The sequence below is a fragment of the Dysidea avara genome, chromosome 4 (genome assembly GCF_963678975.1).
Source record: "Dysidea avara chromosome 4, odDysAvar1.4, whole genome shotgun sequence".
Taxonomy (NCBI): Eukaryota; Metazoa; Porifera; class Demospongiae; order Dictyoceratida; family Dysideidae; genus Dysidea; species Dysidea avara.
The window spans coordinates 37,587,905-37,607,325 of NC_089275.1; the positions used below are offsets into that span (position 1 = coordinate 37,587,905).

The window sequence follows — 19,421 nt, forward strand, 5'->3', positions numbered from 1 at the left end:
CTAACTATGCAGTCATTTCTGTTTGCATATCAAAGGATTGGTTAATGAGGAGTTTCCCTACTGTATCAGTGTTATGAGACTGTAGTTGCAAAGTACTAAGTGCATGATTTTGGGGCTTTAATTTATTCGAGCTGCATGCAGCTTTTAAGTAAATTATAGCAATATTACAGCTCCATTGGAGTATTTTATACCAGCCTGTTGAACTGCATAATAGGCACATATATAACATACTAACTTTTGTATATTGCTATGGTAACCATTTGCATAAGGGTGTCCCTTAATAGGTGCATGAGTGTAGTGAAGACATAGAAATACTGTGATTAATGGTATACACATTAGAAAATCTGATGGCTTTATTTCACAAGAGCAAAGCTTGGCACAATTGGTGTGCAATATTTTGTAATGTGTTAGGTGGTTGCCCTGCCATTATGAACCTCTGTGTGCCACTTTAGTCACAACAATTAAGCCTTTTCATTTATGTATAGAGGTCTGTTAAATTACTCTAATAGAGCAAACACTTTAATAAAATAGCGTACCTGTTGACAAAAGAGTCAGCTGTTTAGATATTCAAAGGTTGATCATTTCATCAAGATAATTGAGGGTTAACATTCAGGCCTTATTGTATCAGATGACAACATTAAGCAGACCTTCAGTGCTGGTCACTGTAAAGCACTAATAACAATAACAATAGCTAGTACTGTAACAGAGTACCTGAGCACTTTTAGTTTTAAATTAGCTGTAACATGTAAAATAGAGCTTATTGTTGTGTTAGTGTATGTATTTGATACTGGCCTATGATGCACAGTTGCAGTGTACATGGGTGCATGAGCCAATTGTATTGTGGTGTGTGTCTAAATATACTGATTAGATAGGTTCTTCATCAGTATACTGAAAGTATCAGACTACAAGAGAGATGTTGTGAATATTAATGAAATGGTGGGTTCAGTAGACATGTTGGCAGTGTTGTTTACGCAAGAGAGAATGGTCGCGTTTAATGAAGTGTCAGTGTTATCAACAAAGTGTGTAATGTGACACAGAGTATCATGTTGCTAGGTCTGGTTATACACCTGAAGGAACAGTCTACATTAATTAACACAACATCTTGTAAGAGATTGTGTGCTTAACAAGACTAATAAGACTTGTGTAGCGTTAACAGCAGTTTAACATTTGATTAGTGATACATCTCATGTCATGATCACTTGTACATCTTGTGTCATGATCAGTGATGTCATGATAAGTGGTACATATATATGTACCAAGGTTAGATTTTAAAAACTTAATAAAAAGTAAGACCTGATGAAATAATGAAAACCATTATAGGATTGATATCCACATAGGTATACAGTGGAACCACTCTAAAACACCAGTTCATACCTTGATAATTGGGACACTTGTCCATGGTCCCATTAGAGTCTAAACCATGTAAGTCAGGACACCTATCTACAATGATTTTAGCAATATAGGAATTTCATCAGTGAACCTTTACTATAATGTAAAGATTGTGGCATACATTGACTGAACAGTGCATGTACTTAGTATGTATGTCATTGTACCCATCATATTGCACTCCTTGTACACTTGTGAAGTAATTCCAGATGATGGCTACACTTTGTTGATGCAACACACACCACAGTTTGCACATCAGTGATAAATCTACAATGACAAGTACTAATGTGTCTAAAGGAAAATAAAACTATGCAGCCATGTTAGACAGACGTAAATATTTCCCACTAGTAACCTACACTGCATGTGACACCGTTTTAGAATGGTTGCTTTGATTAGCAAACATATTGGTTAATCTTTTTTTAAATTTATTTCAATTTTCTGTAAAAAGCTTCCTTGTGGATCAATAAAAGTTTACAGGAAACCAACATCTACGTCAACATGGTGAAGTTGTGAATATAGGTTATGTGGTTGGGAATTTTATCTATAGAGATTAAATCACAACTTGAAAAGTCCACCAAATTTGTTAAAAAGCTGTGAGGTAACAAAAGTTAGAGGTATGGTTTCTTTCATTGTTTATTTTACAACAAATATTGTTATGATTCACACACTGGCTTCTTAGCAACTGCCGAATCCTTTGAAAGTTAACCTGTCACCACAGTGACACCTGATATGTTCTATGCATTGTATTCTGGTGGCATATCAAGTTAAACTAGAAGTATCTTCAGACGACACACATGTCGATCAGGTTGAGGAGAAGTAGTAGTAGTGTCTCTAGAGATGATAGTCCATTGAATCAATCTTGTGAGGTTACCCATGGTCTACTGATGGTGTATTGATGTATTGTTCTCAATAATATATTAGCTGTTCATGTGTATTATACTGTGTGAATGATATGTGTTGTGCCTCTGTTCATGAGCTATTGTTAATAGCGCCATGAATGTTCAACAAAAAATGTTTGGCCTCTGTGTTCTGAAAAGAAGGAATTGGCTCAATTTCAGAAAACTAATACACTGCATGACGTATATACTTGATATACATATAATGTCCTCATCAAATATACAACTGTTAAGTGGTAGGAAATACACCAAAGACCACAAAAGATTGGTATATCTTTCTGGTTCCCTGCCTGGTCATTTTTCTGCTGAACAAATTGTACAATCACCATGCAATGATAAACAAAACTGTTGTATACTGTTGAAAGATTTTTATGTCTTGTAAAGACTCTTCTTTATGGCTCAACTACGTATGCCGGTTTGTCCCTATAATTTGAAGCACTGTGTGCTATGTCAAATGTAGTGCACAACATCAAAAATTTTCCAAACAAAGATAAAAAAGAAGTCTGGTCATGATCACCTGGTTGATTTTGGGGAGTTGGTAGCACCAGAAACACATTAACTTTTCACAGCCTAGTGGCTACAATATTAATCGTATCTACCATTTTTCATTTACACTAGGCTGCTATCCATGAGCTTGTCACATATCACCCAGTTGTTTCTCAGAGGAATATGGTGTTGAGTCATTAGTGGTTAGTTAACTAATGCTATTTGCACCTGTTAGTACTATATTTTCCCATTGACATTGCGGGGGTATTTACTGCAGAGTCAGTTAACAGAGTGATAAAATTGATATAAAACTAAAAAGCAAAAGGTCTTAATAAGTTTACGTTAATTAGTGCTTCCTGAAGCCATGTTTACACCACTGAAGAAATCTCCTTGACAACTCGATATTACGCCTACCATATTTGTACTTGCGGCTAATCAAGCTTTGAACTCCATTCATTTCCTGGTCGTATAGTGATTGAAATCACTTGTCAGTGGTATCCTTAGTAATGATAGTATTCATGCATGTTGAGTGTGATGATGATGGTGATTTCACATACTCTGTGGCATGTTAGACCTGGCCATAGACTATGCGCCCTGCTATCTGGCTGACTTGCTAAATGAATATGGGGCTATAAACACTGATCTTAGAAACCTACTGTACTGATATAAGCTGTGCATTTTATGTCGTTTAGTGTGTGAATGAGTGGTACATACAGGGTAGTGTTGTATCTGTGGTTTTGCTAGTGTAGTCGGATTCAAATTTGTTCAGTGATATGTGTGTGTGTGTGTGCGTGCGTGCGTGTGTGTGTGTGTGCATGCATGCTAGAGTTTATGTACTCTTGGAGGCATTGTGCATATGACTAGATTGTTTTATTAAGTTGTAGTTATGAATTTATGATTGCACTACACTGTTGAGCTTGAAGAATTCTTTTAATCGCAATGTAACAGATATTGCCAAGGGTGTCTCGTCACTATCAAAGAGTAAGTCAGATTTTATACAGTACATATTGTACCATCAGAACTTGTATAAATACACACATATTAAGTATGTTATGTAAAACAGTTGCAAAACAGCATTGGCAGTGATTTTTTAAAGATCAATCATGTAAGCGTACATATTGATACTGTAGCAGCTGGCTAGTTAACACGTGACCTTCACAGATCCTTCCTCTTACCTACATGCCATGTAAGTGTTTGGAGCCATAATACTTTCTGTGCATGAGAACCCATGAGTGGAAGAACAGAAATGGTTTCATGACAAAACAAAGCACTTCAGGAAAGAAGGATCTACAGGCAAAAATAGAGACAGGAGATACAGTGATTTAATATTTCCTCATGACTTTTTTCTAGAGAATTTTATCCATAATCCTAATCAAGTGTAAAATCAGTCAATATATTGCTACACTTTTTATAATTATTGTTCTGGCACTTGCATCATTTGGTGATCATGTCAGTTACTGTCCACAAATCTGAAGCATCTATACTTGTTATCATCATCAGTAGGTATATACTGTATATGTGCTAAGTTTGGATTTCTTTGCTTTGAATTTTTATATGTTGATCTTTCAATGCTTTAATAGTTCACTTTCTTAGTATAAGGCTAACAGAATTTGCAGTATACAATAAGTCCAACAGCATGTTCAGTCATGTTGTTCAGGAGTAAACATACATTATGTATGATCCCTATTGCTCAAATTACTATGAATCTGGCACTGATACATTGTTTACCTTATAAAGTACATGTAAAGAAATTCCTGAAGGAAGTGTTCCTTTGTGTGCTTTTATGACATTCCTTGCCTGGTGGTTACTTTTATTACAAGTTATATCTCATACATGACACATACCAACACTTCACCATAGCTACATTATCTGCATATAGCTCTTGTGGTATTCATTGTAACTGAGAACAGTGCATCATTTAACTTACTAGCTGCATTGTTGCCATGTCTCTATTGGAATCTTTGAGTACTAGGTAATTCTTGCAACTGGTTTATAATTATTAATAAGATGTTATATTTATATAACAACTTCTCATGCTATTTACCCTTCATATATTATACAGTTTCTCTCCAAAGACAATCTGTTGCACATTTATATTGTGTGATGTTGGTTTTGCCAAAGACATGTACAACTGATGACTTTTTCTAAACACAATTAAAAGTATCTATTAGATCAGTCTAATAGGATGAGATGAATGCTTCAGTTAGTGTGGTCATCTATATCTCTAATTTTGTTTGGTAAAGTGATAGGTGTATAGTATCAGCTAGGCCCTTTTCTCTTTACTGAGGTAGTTGCCAGTATTTCCTTTTATGGGTATAATAATTATTGCCTGAACTTAGATCGCCTCCTGGTTTTATCACTGAGTACATCCTAGCTAATAAGGGGTTTAGATTTTTTCCCTTGTCCTGCTTTAATTTTTTATTGTATGAATTTTTGTAGGCTCCCCTTGCTAGTGGTAAACTGCCTTGCACTGTTAAACTCCTGTGTTCACCCTCCAGTACCCAACCGATAAATTTAAGACAGCACTTGTAGTACTACAGTGTCCATGATCCAACTAGTACATGAAATCATTCCTGAAGCCTGTAATAGACCACTAGTATGGTGTATCATTTCCTATAGCCATACACCAATAAATCATACATGTAAAATTTCAATATTAATAGTTGCTTAGAGATGCATGCATTCACATAGCATACAAATAATTTGTACTTATAGTCTTGTCTACAATAGGAAGACATTAGATTGTTGATCGCAAACCTTGCTAAAATATTAATTTGTGAAGAAACACAAGAAAGTGATTAAATATGACTAGATGTACTCGAAAGATTGCTGAAAATACTGTGGTGATGAATTATAGATACACTGCAAATTCAGAAGTGTGATGTTCATACTGATGGTATGACTCCTGCGGTCGCTTAGTGTGATGCTTATACTTCAGAAGTATGACAACCACACTAAGTGACCGCAGGAGTCATACCATCAGTATGAACTTCACACTTCTGAATTTACAGTGTATGATATGGATATATGTTACAGTGAAGACGTTTATGCGATTACTAGCAGTTTTCTGCCCTTTATTTTAACAACACATAGCTATATAGCTAACAGGACTAACTTGATAAGTACTCCTGTAAGTTCATATAGTAGACATTTTTCAACTGCACTTTTTGACTGTAGGTACTAGGTAGTTTGCCAATGTCATCAATAATTGGCTTCCACAAGTTTACATCAGTAATTACTATTATGAGACAGCGTTTAATGGTTTTCTGCTAAAAGGTTTCTTATGTCTGCAAATAGTATCAGTATGACATATACTTATAGCTCAGTCACATGTTGAGGACACCTAAACAGAATACACTTGAACTGTACACAGGTGTCTTATGAGAATAAATGAACCCTAAAAAATACACCAGGGGTGTATCTAGGGGAGTTTCCTGGGGTTCAGGAAACCCCCTGAATTTGTAACTTGTAGCAGGAGCACCAGATAGGCTTGTGCGGCCTAATTTCAAGCAGAATAGGCTAGCAAAAACATCAAGCATTTTGCCAGCATCAGGTATGTTCAACAGCCAATTTTGGCAGGTTTTGATAAACCTGCCTTTTGCCAGTTTTGGCAACATTCAGTATCATATTTTTGCCAATTGTGGCAAAATTAGGTTTATCCCAGATGTTGGCAAATTCAGCATTGTCCATATTTTGCCAAATGTAGATCCAACATGTTGCCATTTTTGTCAATCTATTGGGTTCCATATTTTGCAGCTATTGGGTTATTGCCAAAGTTGGAACAGCCTTAAAAGCAAAGTCTGGCAATGTAAAGAATTTTATTTTGCCATTGTTGGCAATTTACGAAACGCAACTTCAAAGTAGTGACAACAACAGAATTAATGTAAAAGTTACCGAGCTTCCAAAACTGGCTCTTTTAAGCCCAAATTTGGCAGGACCTTTTTTTGTCAAATTTGGCAATAATTTGTGACCCCCATTATTGCCAACATTGGCATTATGTGGGATCTGAATTATTGCAAAACAATAGAGCAACGTATTTTCCTTGGCAAGCTAAGGAGAGTATACACCGCTTTGTCATGGAACCAGTAAGTGCTTCAATTTCTCTCACAAGCATCTTAACAGGTATTCCAAGATTGGAAGGTATCAGGTGTTTTACTTATATAGTGCTGTGTGTAACCATTGATTGTGGGTTTGAGTTTCCATTTTGGCAAGAAATAAGATGTTTTTTATTGCCAAGTTTGACATGCCTACTTCATGCCAATACTGGAATCTTGGAAATTTTAACTTGCCAATTTTGGAAAATTAAACTTGCCAATTTTGGAAATTCAAACTTGCCAATTTTGGATATTCAAACTTGCAAATTTTGGAAATTCAAACTTGCCAATTTTAGAAATTCAAACTTGCAAATTTTGGAAGTTCAAACTTGCCTATTTTGGTAATTATAAACTTACTAACATTGGATATTATGAAACTTGCCAATTTTGGTAATTACAGAACTTGCCCATTTTGGATATTTTATAAACTTACATTTATAATCTTGCCAACTTTGGTAGCTACAAAAGCTTCCAGTTTTGAAACCCCAAACTGAAATTCAATCCCACAATTAAAAAATACCTTTGCAACTATAAAAGGACATGGAATTTATGCCATTTTTGGAAATATCATAGAGCTACTAGTGATACATTTTTGAAGCAGCTCTAAAAGTTGCCAGTTTTAGCAGCTTCTGAAGTTGCCAATTTTGGCAGCTTCTGAAGTTGCCAATTTTGGCAGCTTCTGAAGTTGCCAATTTTGGCAGCTTCTGAAGTTGCCAATTTTGGCAGCTTCTGAAGTTGTCAATTTTGGTAGCTTCTGAAGTTGCCAATTTTGGCAGCTTTGAAAGTTGCCAAAAATGGCAAAAAGTAGGTTTATCAAAACCTGCCAACAATGGTTCAGGAACATACCTCGCATAATAGGACAATTTTCAAATGTCTAAAGTGCGTGCCAATGATACAGTCAAACATGAACACACCTACTACACTACATTTCATATGTGGAATGTTATTATTTCTTGGCTGATTATTCACACTTCGTGGAAATAATAGAGTAGTCACTTATAACTGAAGACGCACAATAGTGTGTCGTGTGGCCAAGTACAGCCAGTGCGGGCGCGCGACAGACAAGTGTGTATTTTACAGGAACCAAGAAAACTCCGTTTTCACGTATCCATAGCTCAATAATGGCTGGACGGAAATTAACCATTTTTGCTGTGGAAGCTTCCTCGGGGTAGGATACTTCCTATTCCAAATTAGAGGTGAATCAGCCCATTCATTACTGGGATACACGCCTTCAAAGTTCATCTTATTTTCTTCATATTTTTCTTCTTAATCTTTTTCTTCTTCGTCTCACACACTTTAGAAAAATCGTAATAACTCACACGTGCTTTGGTCGATTTACTTAACATTTGGAGGGCAGTAAGAGCGTAATACTGTACATTTGCAGTCCAATCTTGGTAGAGATTAGACAAAGAACAAGGGAATTATGCGTGATTTTTCAAAAATCCAAAGGTGATTTGTTGTCACGCCTCCAGGGTAAACCGCGTAACAGAATAACTTGAAAATCGGTCTGTAGATGAAGTAACTATCGTAGTGCAAACCTTTTGTGGTTTGAAAGAAATTGCACTAACAATCATGGAGTTATATATAACAAAAATGCCAACCATGTGTAAAAATCGCATGATCGAGTTTTTAGTATTACTTATCATGCTTTACAGGTAAAGAATTAATGGAATCAGCTGAAAATAGGTAGAGAGGTAGTGTATTTATTTTAGAATGATCTTTCAGTAGTTTACAAGGGATCAGATGAAAAACTACTGAGTTACTGTACACTGCGAAAGTCAACTAGCAGCCCGTTTACACTACAGTTCGATTCATGTGGGATTGATCCAGCTTGGTCCGGGATCGGTTGTTGAGCTGCGCAACCGCTACTTTAGTAATCTCTTGTACCCATATTCCGTTTATAACAGGTGAGTGTGAAGCCGGTAAGTGGATTGAACCAGACCCAAATCCCTAGCAGGTCCATCTCAGATTGGTTCGGTACGGTTCGGTTCAATTCGTTACGCGTTTACATTAAGCTAGAAATCGCTCTGATTTGAAACAGTTCAAAACAGAGGGCTAGTGTAAACAGGCTGTAGGTGTAACAAGTGCGGGATCGAGATTCTCTAATAGAGCAGTCACCCTAATAAAGCAGTCAGCTAAGAATCAAATAATTACTTCTTAAAGCATTTGTCTATGTATTGTAGAGAATTTAACACTGTTATAAGCCACTGTGTATGGAGATTAACTAAGAAAAGGTCAGAGATCAGCTAGAAACAAGTCAACAATTCACCTTGCAAAGTGTTAAACTACATTTCAAATCACCCAGTAGAGTATTCAGCTAGAAACAAGCCACCCTAAAGAGAGTTCAACTATATTTCAAGTCACCCTGTTGAGAGTTCAGCTGGCTACAAGTTACCTTGTAGAGAGATCAGCTAGAAACAAATCACCCTGTAGAAAGATCAGCTACATAATCATCCTGTAGAGAGACCAGCTGGAAACAAATCACCCTGTAGATAAATCAGCTAGAAACAAGTCACCCTGTAGCGAGATTAGCTACATTTCAATTACCTTGTAGAAAGATCAGCTTGAAACAAATCACCCTGTAGAAGGATCAGTTAGAAACAATTCACCCTGTAGAGAGATCAGCAAGAAACAAATCACCCTGTAGAAAGATCAGCTTGAAACAAATGACTCTGTTGAAAGATTAGCTAGAAACAAGTCATCCTGTACAGAGATCAGATAGACTGAAGTCACTGTGTAGCACTACCAGAGAACAGTGCCATGAAACACCTATGGATTATCCATGAATAGTAAAATAATTCCCATAAAGTGCCATGAAAGTCATTTCATGGACATGAATTCATGAAAAGTGGAGATTTCATGGAAATTTCATAGCACTGACAAATTATTTCATGTTTGCAGTGGCCATTAATATTGTCAAATTTTCATAGGTAGTACATCCACGAATTGTCAAATTTTTATTGACAGTGTCCATGAACTGTCAAATTTCCATCGGTAGCATCCATGAACTGTAAAATTTTCATAGGCAGTGTCCATGAAAACTACATGAAATTTCATGGTTTACCATTGCATTTTCATCAGCTGTTCTCTGTGAGTTCAGCTAGAAATAAGTTAGATCAAATCACGCAGTAGAAAGATCAGCTAGAAAAAACCACTCTATATATAGAGAGATCAACTGGAAACAAGAATCCTGTAGAGAGTTCAGCGTGATCAAGGCACCCTGTAAGAGCCCACCTACTTTTCAAGTCACCCCATGGAGAGTCCAGCTATAGAAAACTCTCTCAGTAGAAAGGTCAGATAAAAATACATCATCACCTTGTACAGTATTCAGTCAGAAACAAATCCCCCTGTAGAGAGATCAGTTAGGCAAGTTACCCTGTTACCTGCAAAGAATTAAACTATTTTTCAAGTCACCTTGTAGAGAGCTCAGTAACAACAAGCAGCCCTGTAGAGAGATCAGCTAGAAACAAATTGCCCTGTAGAGAGATCAGCTTGATCAAGTCACCCAGAAGGGAGTTCAGCTACATTTCAAGTCACCCTGTAGAGAGTGTAGCTAGAAACACGTTACCCTGTAGAGAGATCAGCTAGAAACAAGTCACCCTGTAGAAAGATCAGCTAGACACAATAATTCACCCTAGAAGAGACTGGCTAGAAACAAATCACCCTGTAGAAAGATCGGCTATCACCCTGTAGAGAGCTTAGCTGAAACAAGTCACCCTGTAGAAATGTCAGCTAGATAAGAAACAAATCACCCCATAGAGAGATTAGAAACAAGAGAGAATTCATCTACATTTCATATAGTGTTTCAGCTAGAAATAAGCCACCCCGTGGTGAGTTCAACTACAAACCATTCACCATGTAGTCAAAGAGTACAGTTACTTCCCTGTAGAACTTTCAGCTACATACACGTTTCCCTGTAGAGTAATCAGCTGCGAACTGTATGACTTATCTTTATGATTAATCAACACCATTGCCTAAATGTACATGTAGCTAAACAAATCATTTAAAATCTTCTTCATAATAATTTTCTTTCTATGGTGAAGAAAAAGACTAGGTTAAAATGAATAACTAAAGCTGGCCATAGGCTGGCTTTAGATATATGAATATACAAAAAGAAGTGATATCTAATCAAAAACAGCCAAGCTGTAAAAAAGGGTGTGGCCTCCAAAAAAAGCCAGGGTAAAAAAAAGATGTGAAATAAAAGGTGATGGTAGGTTAATGGCAAAATTTTTAATAACGACAATTCAGGTGAGTATTCAGGTGAATTTGTGTTGCCTCTTCCAAATTTCACTAGGATTCAGCACCAAATTTGCCTGAATTGTTGTTATTAAAATTTTGGCCATTAACCTACCATCACAGCCATTTCTTGGCTGCCACCTTTGATTTCACATCTTTTCTTTACCCTGGCTTTTTTGGAGGCCGCACCCTTTTTTACAGCTTGGCTGTTTTTGATTAGATACTAAATACAGCAGTCAGAAAGGATGCTCTAAAAAAGCAGTCAACTCTCGTGATTTTGAAAGCATAATTTTGAACATAACGGGCTGGATTTTTGAGCACTACTCAAAAGCATATTAGGCTATTTTCAAAGTATATAATTGGCTCAAGCCTAGCACCAGACTATCATAGTTGGCAGTACAACCACACAGAACAAATGTAAACAGGGTAGGACAGTATACGTAGCTACAGTGTATTCCAGAAGGCTTTATAAAGGCCTGAGATGTTTATATTAACTGCACTGACTCTTATTGTTGTAGGGAAGTAGCTGGCTAACTGTTCATGTAGCTAGGCAGCCATGCCATGTGAAGTGGTACGTACATAGGTAGGATTGATAATGATGCGGTGACTGTAGTAGTTTTAGAAATTTTTTTGGAGGATCATTAGGTAATTAATTGTACTTGCATTTAATATTGCCATTTGCATCACGCTTTGCTTTTATGACGTCACGAGATATTTAAAGTAGAGATTTCCAACCAAATTAAAAATTTTACATTCCTTAAATTCTTTGGTATGGCAAATATTGTGCTATCTATTAGAATCATTTTAGTGCAAACTGCACCTCAATCGGTGGCTCCTGCCAAAAGATACACGCAAAAGAAGTCAGCAGAGCGATGATTTTTGTGTACAACATTTTTAGGACTTTTCTGTACATTAGCATGGCACCAAGCACAATATCCAAAGTGCCATAATTTGAATATGAATCTCCTAATGACATGAAATTTTCACCACATAAACCACTTAATGTAGTAAAATGCATGAGCTAGGTAAGACCTCTCAAGAGTGACCACTCTTTGTAGAATGACCACCTGTAATATTTAATGTTTGAGTCAGTAATTTGCTAAGAATAGCATGAGTTCTGTAAATCAAATTACATATAGGTGTACCCCACACGTATTTACAGATGATTAACTAGTGACATTGTATTACAGAGTGACCTTTGACATTACAGGGCACAATTAACAATTACTTTGCAAAATATAACAATTGGAATCTGACATATATGACCACCACTCTTCAATATTATTGTAAGGCAACAATTTTTTTATACTACTTCACTTTATTTGCCACACCAAAAGTACAGAAGATAGTAATTATTATATAATATGATGACATCATTGTACAACAAAGAGAAACAATAAACTGTCTCTGACTAGAATTACAGTCATGCAGCTGAAACAAAATGGACAATAACAGTAGAGTGCATATCAGAACATCACAACAGGTAGTTGTGAAGCCTTACAAGGTTGGTATCAATTGCCAAACACTGCTTTTTCAAAAGTTATGCATCACCTTGCATGCTATAAAGCAATTCAGCGCAACACAACAAACTGCTCACTTTCAAACAATACTTGGATTGATGTGGATGGATGTCTTGAACGCCAGGATGATTGTAACGCAGAATTCTGAAGTCTCCTAGTTGGTGCTGCACCCTTTCACAAGACAAATTTTCGTCGTTGACCACCACAAAACATTTTTTCATCAGAAAACCGATGCCAAAATCAGAATCAGCGTACCTACTTTGCCTAGGATCACTTCTTTCAGCCTTACAGGTCACAGAAATTCGCGGAAAACTCGATAACATTTGACTACAAGTGGTGCCGTAAAATCCCGTGTTTTCCCATATATTACGTCGTACAGAATTTTTGTATGGGCTCCCATTGGGGAATTTTATTTCTCAAACTCTGATTTCGCGTATTTCAATAAATACTGGATGAAATTCAATTCGGTAAAGTGCATTGCGAAGTACGAAGCATTGGCTACTACATACTAGAACAGCAGCTCGTGAAACACTTGCTGAAGGGGTGCAATTTGATTAGCAAACATATATGTGAAAAATCGGTAAGTTGGAAATCTCTATTTAAAGAACTCCAGGTGGGACTCCAGGACTGACTCACGAGCGAAACATCATCACAAGTAAGTATACCTATGGTACAACATCTGACGATCACAGTGTTTTATTCGCTGAGATTGGCTAGTCTTACACTGACGTTTAAATGGTTTCACCCTCAGACCCGCCCATACTTTTTTTAATCGCCAAGCACTGTACTCAGTTTTCTCCTATATGGAAGAACGGCTATGCCGAATATAGGAGTTTAAAACCAAATTCAATTCAAATTCAATTCAAAAGGACTCGAGACTTACTAATATTTTTTTATTGTGTGTTTTTCACTGTGATATATCTCCCTTGCAGAATTATATTTCCAAGATCATCATCAGATTGACAGCACAGTCATCCCAAGATGTGCAGAACTACTCAAGTGTTTTGTGGCAGCCTGATAGTGTTCCTACTATCCAGCTATACTACAGCCATGATACCATCATGGTTATCAGCTGTATCATTTAAATGTCATGGTGAAGATGATAACTGTGTAGGAGCTCTTATTGATAAACAATGGATAGTCACTACTGCTTCATGTTTCAAAAACTGTTATGGTGATTCACCAGGACGCTTTAAAGCTTTTCTAAATATCCCTGATAGAGGTAATAGGAGGCGGACTTCTTTGAAGAGTGGCTCTAAAGTCCCTGTTGAGGATGTTTGGATGCATCCACAGTATGACTCTGTTACATTTTCCGACAACATTGCATTAGTCAAACTCAAATGCCATGACCTCACTCTTAATATCAATGCTGAATTTATAAAAACCAATTGCTCTATGTCATTGGACTGTTCTACTCATAGTCACTCTGGTTATTTGTATTCCTCAAAGAATCGTTTAAGATCTAGAGAACTTAGTTGGGAAATGGATTCAGAGGGCAATGTAACTCTATCACGCTGTTCTATTAGACTGGGTATGGATACCATCTATTACTGTGCCAATAAACCAGTTGCGGTCTCATCTAGTAAAATGAGTGAATGTGTTAAGAGGCGAAGGATAGTTCCCACAACTCCAATCTGTTATCATAATGAATGGATAATATCTGTCATGCAGGGTACGTTTTGACTACTTTGATAGTTTATACATTAAAACTTTACAATTGCAGATAACAAAGCTGTTTGTACACCATCCACTGATGCTCCACTCTCAACTGATAAGCCTTCATCAACTGATGAATCAACTGATGAACCAGCACCTGTAACTAATGGTTCAATGCCGACTAATGCTCCAACCATTACAACATCTTCTCCATCAGCTGTTACCATTGAACCTCTTAGAGTTGTGATAGTAGAACCCTCAGCACAACCTGTTCTGGTTGTAACAACTCAACCTGTTCCAAAGCCACAGACTGCTGCACCGGATACTGGTAAGTTCATTTTTCTGTGAGAAGAGCCAACTGCATATATAGTCATTAAGTCTAAGTCCTTGAAACTAGGTTAGGTAATCCTAAGGCTGCAACACATGTTGTTGTAGACCTTCAGTGCTGGTCACTGTAAAGTGTTAATAATAATAATAATAATGAAACATAACCTTATTACAGCTTAATCATGCATAAAGGTTGGTAGGGTCCTCTGTGGGTTATCATCAATCACTAGGTGATCTTACGAACCCTATAATGATCTTAACATGATTGGTGGTTAGATTTTGACTACTATTATATAGTGACATTGTACTTATTAATGATGCCATGCATTGTATTATTCCTGGATTTGTGTTTTTGATTGGATTTTAATTTCTGCGGACATATAGTGCAGGCAAGTGGGCCATCACCATTATGTATTATGTTCATTGGTTCATTGGCATGCAAACGTTTTGCTGTTCTACAAAATAATTTAATGGGGTTTGTGTATAAGAATTGCAGCCTTTTCAATAGCAATTATAGCCCAGAAGCTACTGAAGTAACATGTTCAATTGAAAGATACGTAAACAGCTTCTGAGCCCCTTACGTTAGTCCAAAAGAGTACACTGTTACCCCTATATGGACTGCACCATGGTCCTATCGATATGCACAATGACTTGCCGTAGCTACAAAGCAGTGCGGTAAAGTAATCAACTTGAGCACTGATGAAGAACATGACAATGGTCTAAGATTGACACTATGTAAATCATGTACATACATGATTATATTCTCTGCTATGCTACATAATTATACAGGATGTATGCTGATGATTGATAATGGAGAAGCTACTGTTATTCATTACATTAATGATGGAGCTACCCTTGTAATAGAGTACACATGTAATAGAGGATATCACTTTTCTCTTAATAATAACAAATTAAACAGAATTTGCATCAATGGAAACATGCCATCCAAGCCACCACCTTGTAAACGTTAGTCAAACTCTACTGTTTTATTATACAAGGCATAATGTGTTTTAATTCTTTAGCAATTACATGTCGTCCATTTGAACCTATTGCCAATGGAAGGATTGAAGTAACTGGACTGACGTATGCTTCAGTGGCACATTTCATCTGTGATCCTGGATATTATATCACTGGCTCAGCCATACGTAGCTGTGATGTAAATGAAGAATGGAATGGAATAGAGGGAATTTGCATACGTAAGCACATACTGTATATAGTATTACTGTATGCACATATGCATCAATATAATAATATGAGCTCCATTGAAAGAAATTATTAACAGTTTCACTATAGGTATGATTTTCTGGGATATGCACCACTTGGGTTATATGTGTGCCCTTCGGCACAATGCAGGACATATGACTGATACCTTTGTTCTGATTTGTGTCCCATTCTTTGTTTACTTCTAGTGTCGATTAGTGAGGAGCACATGCCCACCTTGATTGATGTGTGTATGTAGTAATGAACCAGTGTGGGGATTAAATTTGCACAGTATAATTAGGTGGTCTCTCCTGGTTTAGCACTAAATTATTATTGAAATGAAATTCAGTAAAATTCCAAACTTACCTTATACAATTGTATATACATTTTTTTCTCACTCCAGGCAAATGCACAATTCCACAGTCCATAGTGTGTAATGATGGAATACAGGTTCACACCACCAAATCAGAATTTGCTGATATTGGAGATGTGGTCCAGTATAGAGTACCCAGTGGATATGGATTAATTGGGGACCCTCCTATCTGTCAACCTGACTCAACATGGAGTGCACCTCCCAAATGCTTAAGTAAGTGGAAGGAATTTTAAGTTCAATTAGGGACCAAACAAATTAGTGAAACAAGGAAAGTTGCCTACATCTGAAGATCTACTAGTGGACATTTAGTCCCTACTTCAGTCTATGCCAATAACTGAATTAGGGATTAAATGATTGGCAAGTGTCGGCAACCTCCCTTGTTCCAGTACTCTTAATTTTTTTGATCTCTGAACAACATTGAAATCCCCCTCTTGTACTTGTTTGTTTACTTTGTTTGTAACATTACAATGAACCTGTATAACCACATTAGAAAATGAATGGCGCTGGGCTTACTGCTTTCGTCTGAACATGTGCCCCAACTCTCAATTACTGAAATAGTGTGTAGTGACCATTACACTTCATTTTAGCTACGGTAGGTTCATCCAGTTACACAGTGTTTACTAATGAAGAACAGTACTATGCAGACCTCTGCAATCAATCCAGTCACAACAGAAGCTCCCGTTAGAAACATAGGGAAACAGTCATGTGGTGCTACCAAAAATTGACACCTTGCACTGTGCAAAGATAAGTACACAACGGAGTAAGCTCATGAAACATGCATTCATGTACTGCAGTATGCTATAAAGCACCTGTTGTCTGATTTGAGCTGTCAGTGAAGTGACTGTACATGTGAATAGGGAAAAAATCTAACTTGTAGCCTTAGCCGTTGTCATCAGTAAAACATCCAACTGAAAATTATAAAAAATTCTTTTAACAAACTTTAGAAGCACACTGAAAGTACTTTGAGCCTGTTTATACCTAACCAATACTGCCAAGGTGCGAATAAGGTATTGTGAGGCTGATTTCTGGTCAATATCGTTTTTGTGAGAAAGTGCAACCCTCCATGATCCCTAATGTACAGTACTACCATACTGTACGATAATTGAATTTTATGTAATCTTTTCTTAAAGGAATTTAAAGTGTCCATACATAGATTTATTTTCTAGGGTACCTGTCATTTATTAATAATAATAATTATATACTACAAGTTAAGGGAATAGTCAAGGTCTCCATATTATTGTACAGACACCCATTTGCCTTACACCAGGAACACCACATAAGCATTAAAAAGTGCAAATAGCTGTTACACACTCCTTCTTACACTATGATAATTATTTGTAAAACATTAGCTGGGTATATGGAGCATTTTTGTCCATGCAGAACTGTGTGACGAAAGACAAAACATACCTAATGCAGTAGTCACCATAGATCGTGACATCAAGAGTTATACTCGCAAGATCACTTGTAATCAAGGATATCAACTTGATGGTAGTGATGTTCAAAAGTGCCACTTTGGAACATGGACCCCAATCTTCAGATCCTGTAAACGTAAGGAATTTGTATTGCCTTAACAGGAGTAGTTGTCATTTATAAATCTATTTAGGAGGTTGTAGTGATATTACTTTGGCCAATGGCAGTACCACAATGATGCTTGACAATCAGTTTGCTGTAATGGAGTGTGATAAAGGTTTCCACTTGGATCCTCCATTAGTGTTGATATCATGTACAGAAGGCGTGTGGCAACCATCCATTCCTACTTGTGTACCTGACCAATAAGGTATTGTAAGGCATATGCTGCATCGTCCTCTGCTCTAATTTCCCTTTTACTAACGGTTGTGGGTTTTATATTTACATTACAACCGTGAGATTCTAAAAAGTTATGAGTTATCAAACTAGTGTATCTGGAAAGTCTGCAAGACTAGTTTTGTGAGACTGGGTTGGCTAGAAATACGTATAGCTGGAACAATAAGTTGGTTCATTGATTCATCCTTTATGTATTCATCCTCTGAATTGTATTCCATTTCACAATGACTACCACCAGTGTATACATAATGTGTGTGTGTGTGTGTATTGTAGAGACTGTGATAATGTATTTAACATTTTATGTTTATATTTGCAGACCTGTAAATCCAGTTATGGAGCAGTTTTTTTTCTATACTATAACTCGTTCACTTCTTAGTAGTGTTACATGTATGTTGTGTGTATAAATACGTAAGTAAACTGTTATCAACCAGTACTCAATGACAATGTCATGCTTTGATTTTGTGATATTTTTATGTGAGTTTTGTTATACTTCTTAATCAGATTTTCAATTACTTTTTGTTAAGGTCATTCAGGTGTGTCAGTTGCATTTGTGAGGTGTTAAAATACCATTGGTTATAACTTGGAGCTTAAAAGAAAAATTAGTTCTAGTTGATTGGCATTGGGTGAAATGCAGTATTGATCAAAACTACAGAACTGGTGCTCACATACACCAGTATTGGTCCAGTAATCATAACCACTGATTATTCACACAGAGAAAAATAGCATCATCTGACCAGCTGCTCTGTAACATGACGTACAATGTAGTTAATAAATACATGGCATTTTAAAGCAATCTCTAATAGTGTACACAGTGCATGAACGTAGATAACTTTCTAACGGGTTAACAAATCTGTGGAATTGATTTATACACATAAAGTGTATTTTTTGACAGAAATGAAGCAGTGATAAATGTTACTTTCTTTTTTAAAATGCAACTGCTGTAAAAAGAACAAAAAAACTGATTTAAAGTCTTTAATATGATACAACTTCAGAAGAATGAAAAACAGAATCCCTAAAAGTGTAGGCCAGTCTCATACAAGATTACAATCTCTATAGATACGGCACACTTTGACGCCACAATAATTTGTGTGTAATAAGCAAAATTATATCACGACGGAGAAACCTTGATGATGTAAAAAACAAATTACTCAAGTTTCAAGGATTTGTCTTCGTTTACTTTACACACATCTCTGGCGACAGAATCCTTAATATTTTGTTGCGTACTAGCAGCTGTCAAAGAAATCATACACAACAGCAGTGTTGTAACTGATCATTAGCACTATAATATGCGTGAATGTACATATATACGTTTGTACATTCGTACATGCACACATACATTATAATATACATACATTACCTAATATACATTGTGGTATAATAGTATGTGAGAATCTTATAGTTCTATGTTTTCCTCATAACTATGTTTCTGGAGACTCAGTTTGTT

The 19,421-nt window shown here is 36.5% G+C and overlaps 1 protein-coding gene across 4 annotated transcripts in view; it reads left to right on the forward strand.

Annotated features, from left to right (window-relative positions):
* Positions 1 to 13,054: 13,054 nt before the first annotated feature.
* The window catches only part of LOC136252017 (uncharacterized), a 62,871-nt gene continuing 56,504 nt past the window's right edge, over positions 13,055 to 19,421 (forward strand). The window contains exons 1-9 of one of the 4 annotated variants that reach the window (XR_010699313.1): positions 13,055 to 13,273; positions 13,551 to 14,290; positions 14,342 to 14,602; positions 15,391 to 15,567; positions 15,624 to 15,797; positions 16,205 to 16,387; positions 17,555 to 17,722; positions 17,778 to 17,951; positions 18,294 to 18,342. Coding sequence is in view for 2 of the 4 variants with exons in the window: in XM_066044352.1 (XP_065900424.1) it covers positions 13,600 to 14,290; positions 14,342 to 14,602; positions 15,391 to 15,567; positions 15,624 to 15,797; positions 16,205 to 16,387; positions 17,555 to 17,722; positions 17,778 to 17,950 (1,827 nt within the window). In the remaining 2 variants the exon portion in view is untranslated. Of the gene's footprint in view, positions 13,274 to 13,550; positions 14,291 to 14,341; positions 14,603 to 15,390; positions 15,568 to 15,623; positions 15,798 to 16,204; positions 16,388 to 17,554; positions 17,723 to 17,777; positions 17,952 to 18,293; positions 18,558 to 19,421 lie in introns of those variants that run through there. The other 3 variants (XR_010699312.1, XM_066044352.1, XM_066044353.1) reach the window with 3 other exon arrangements.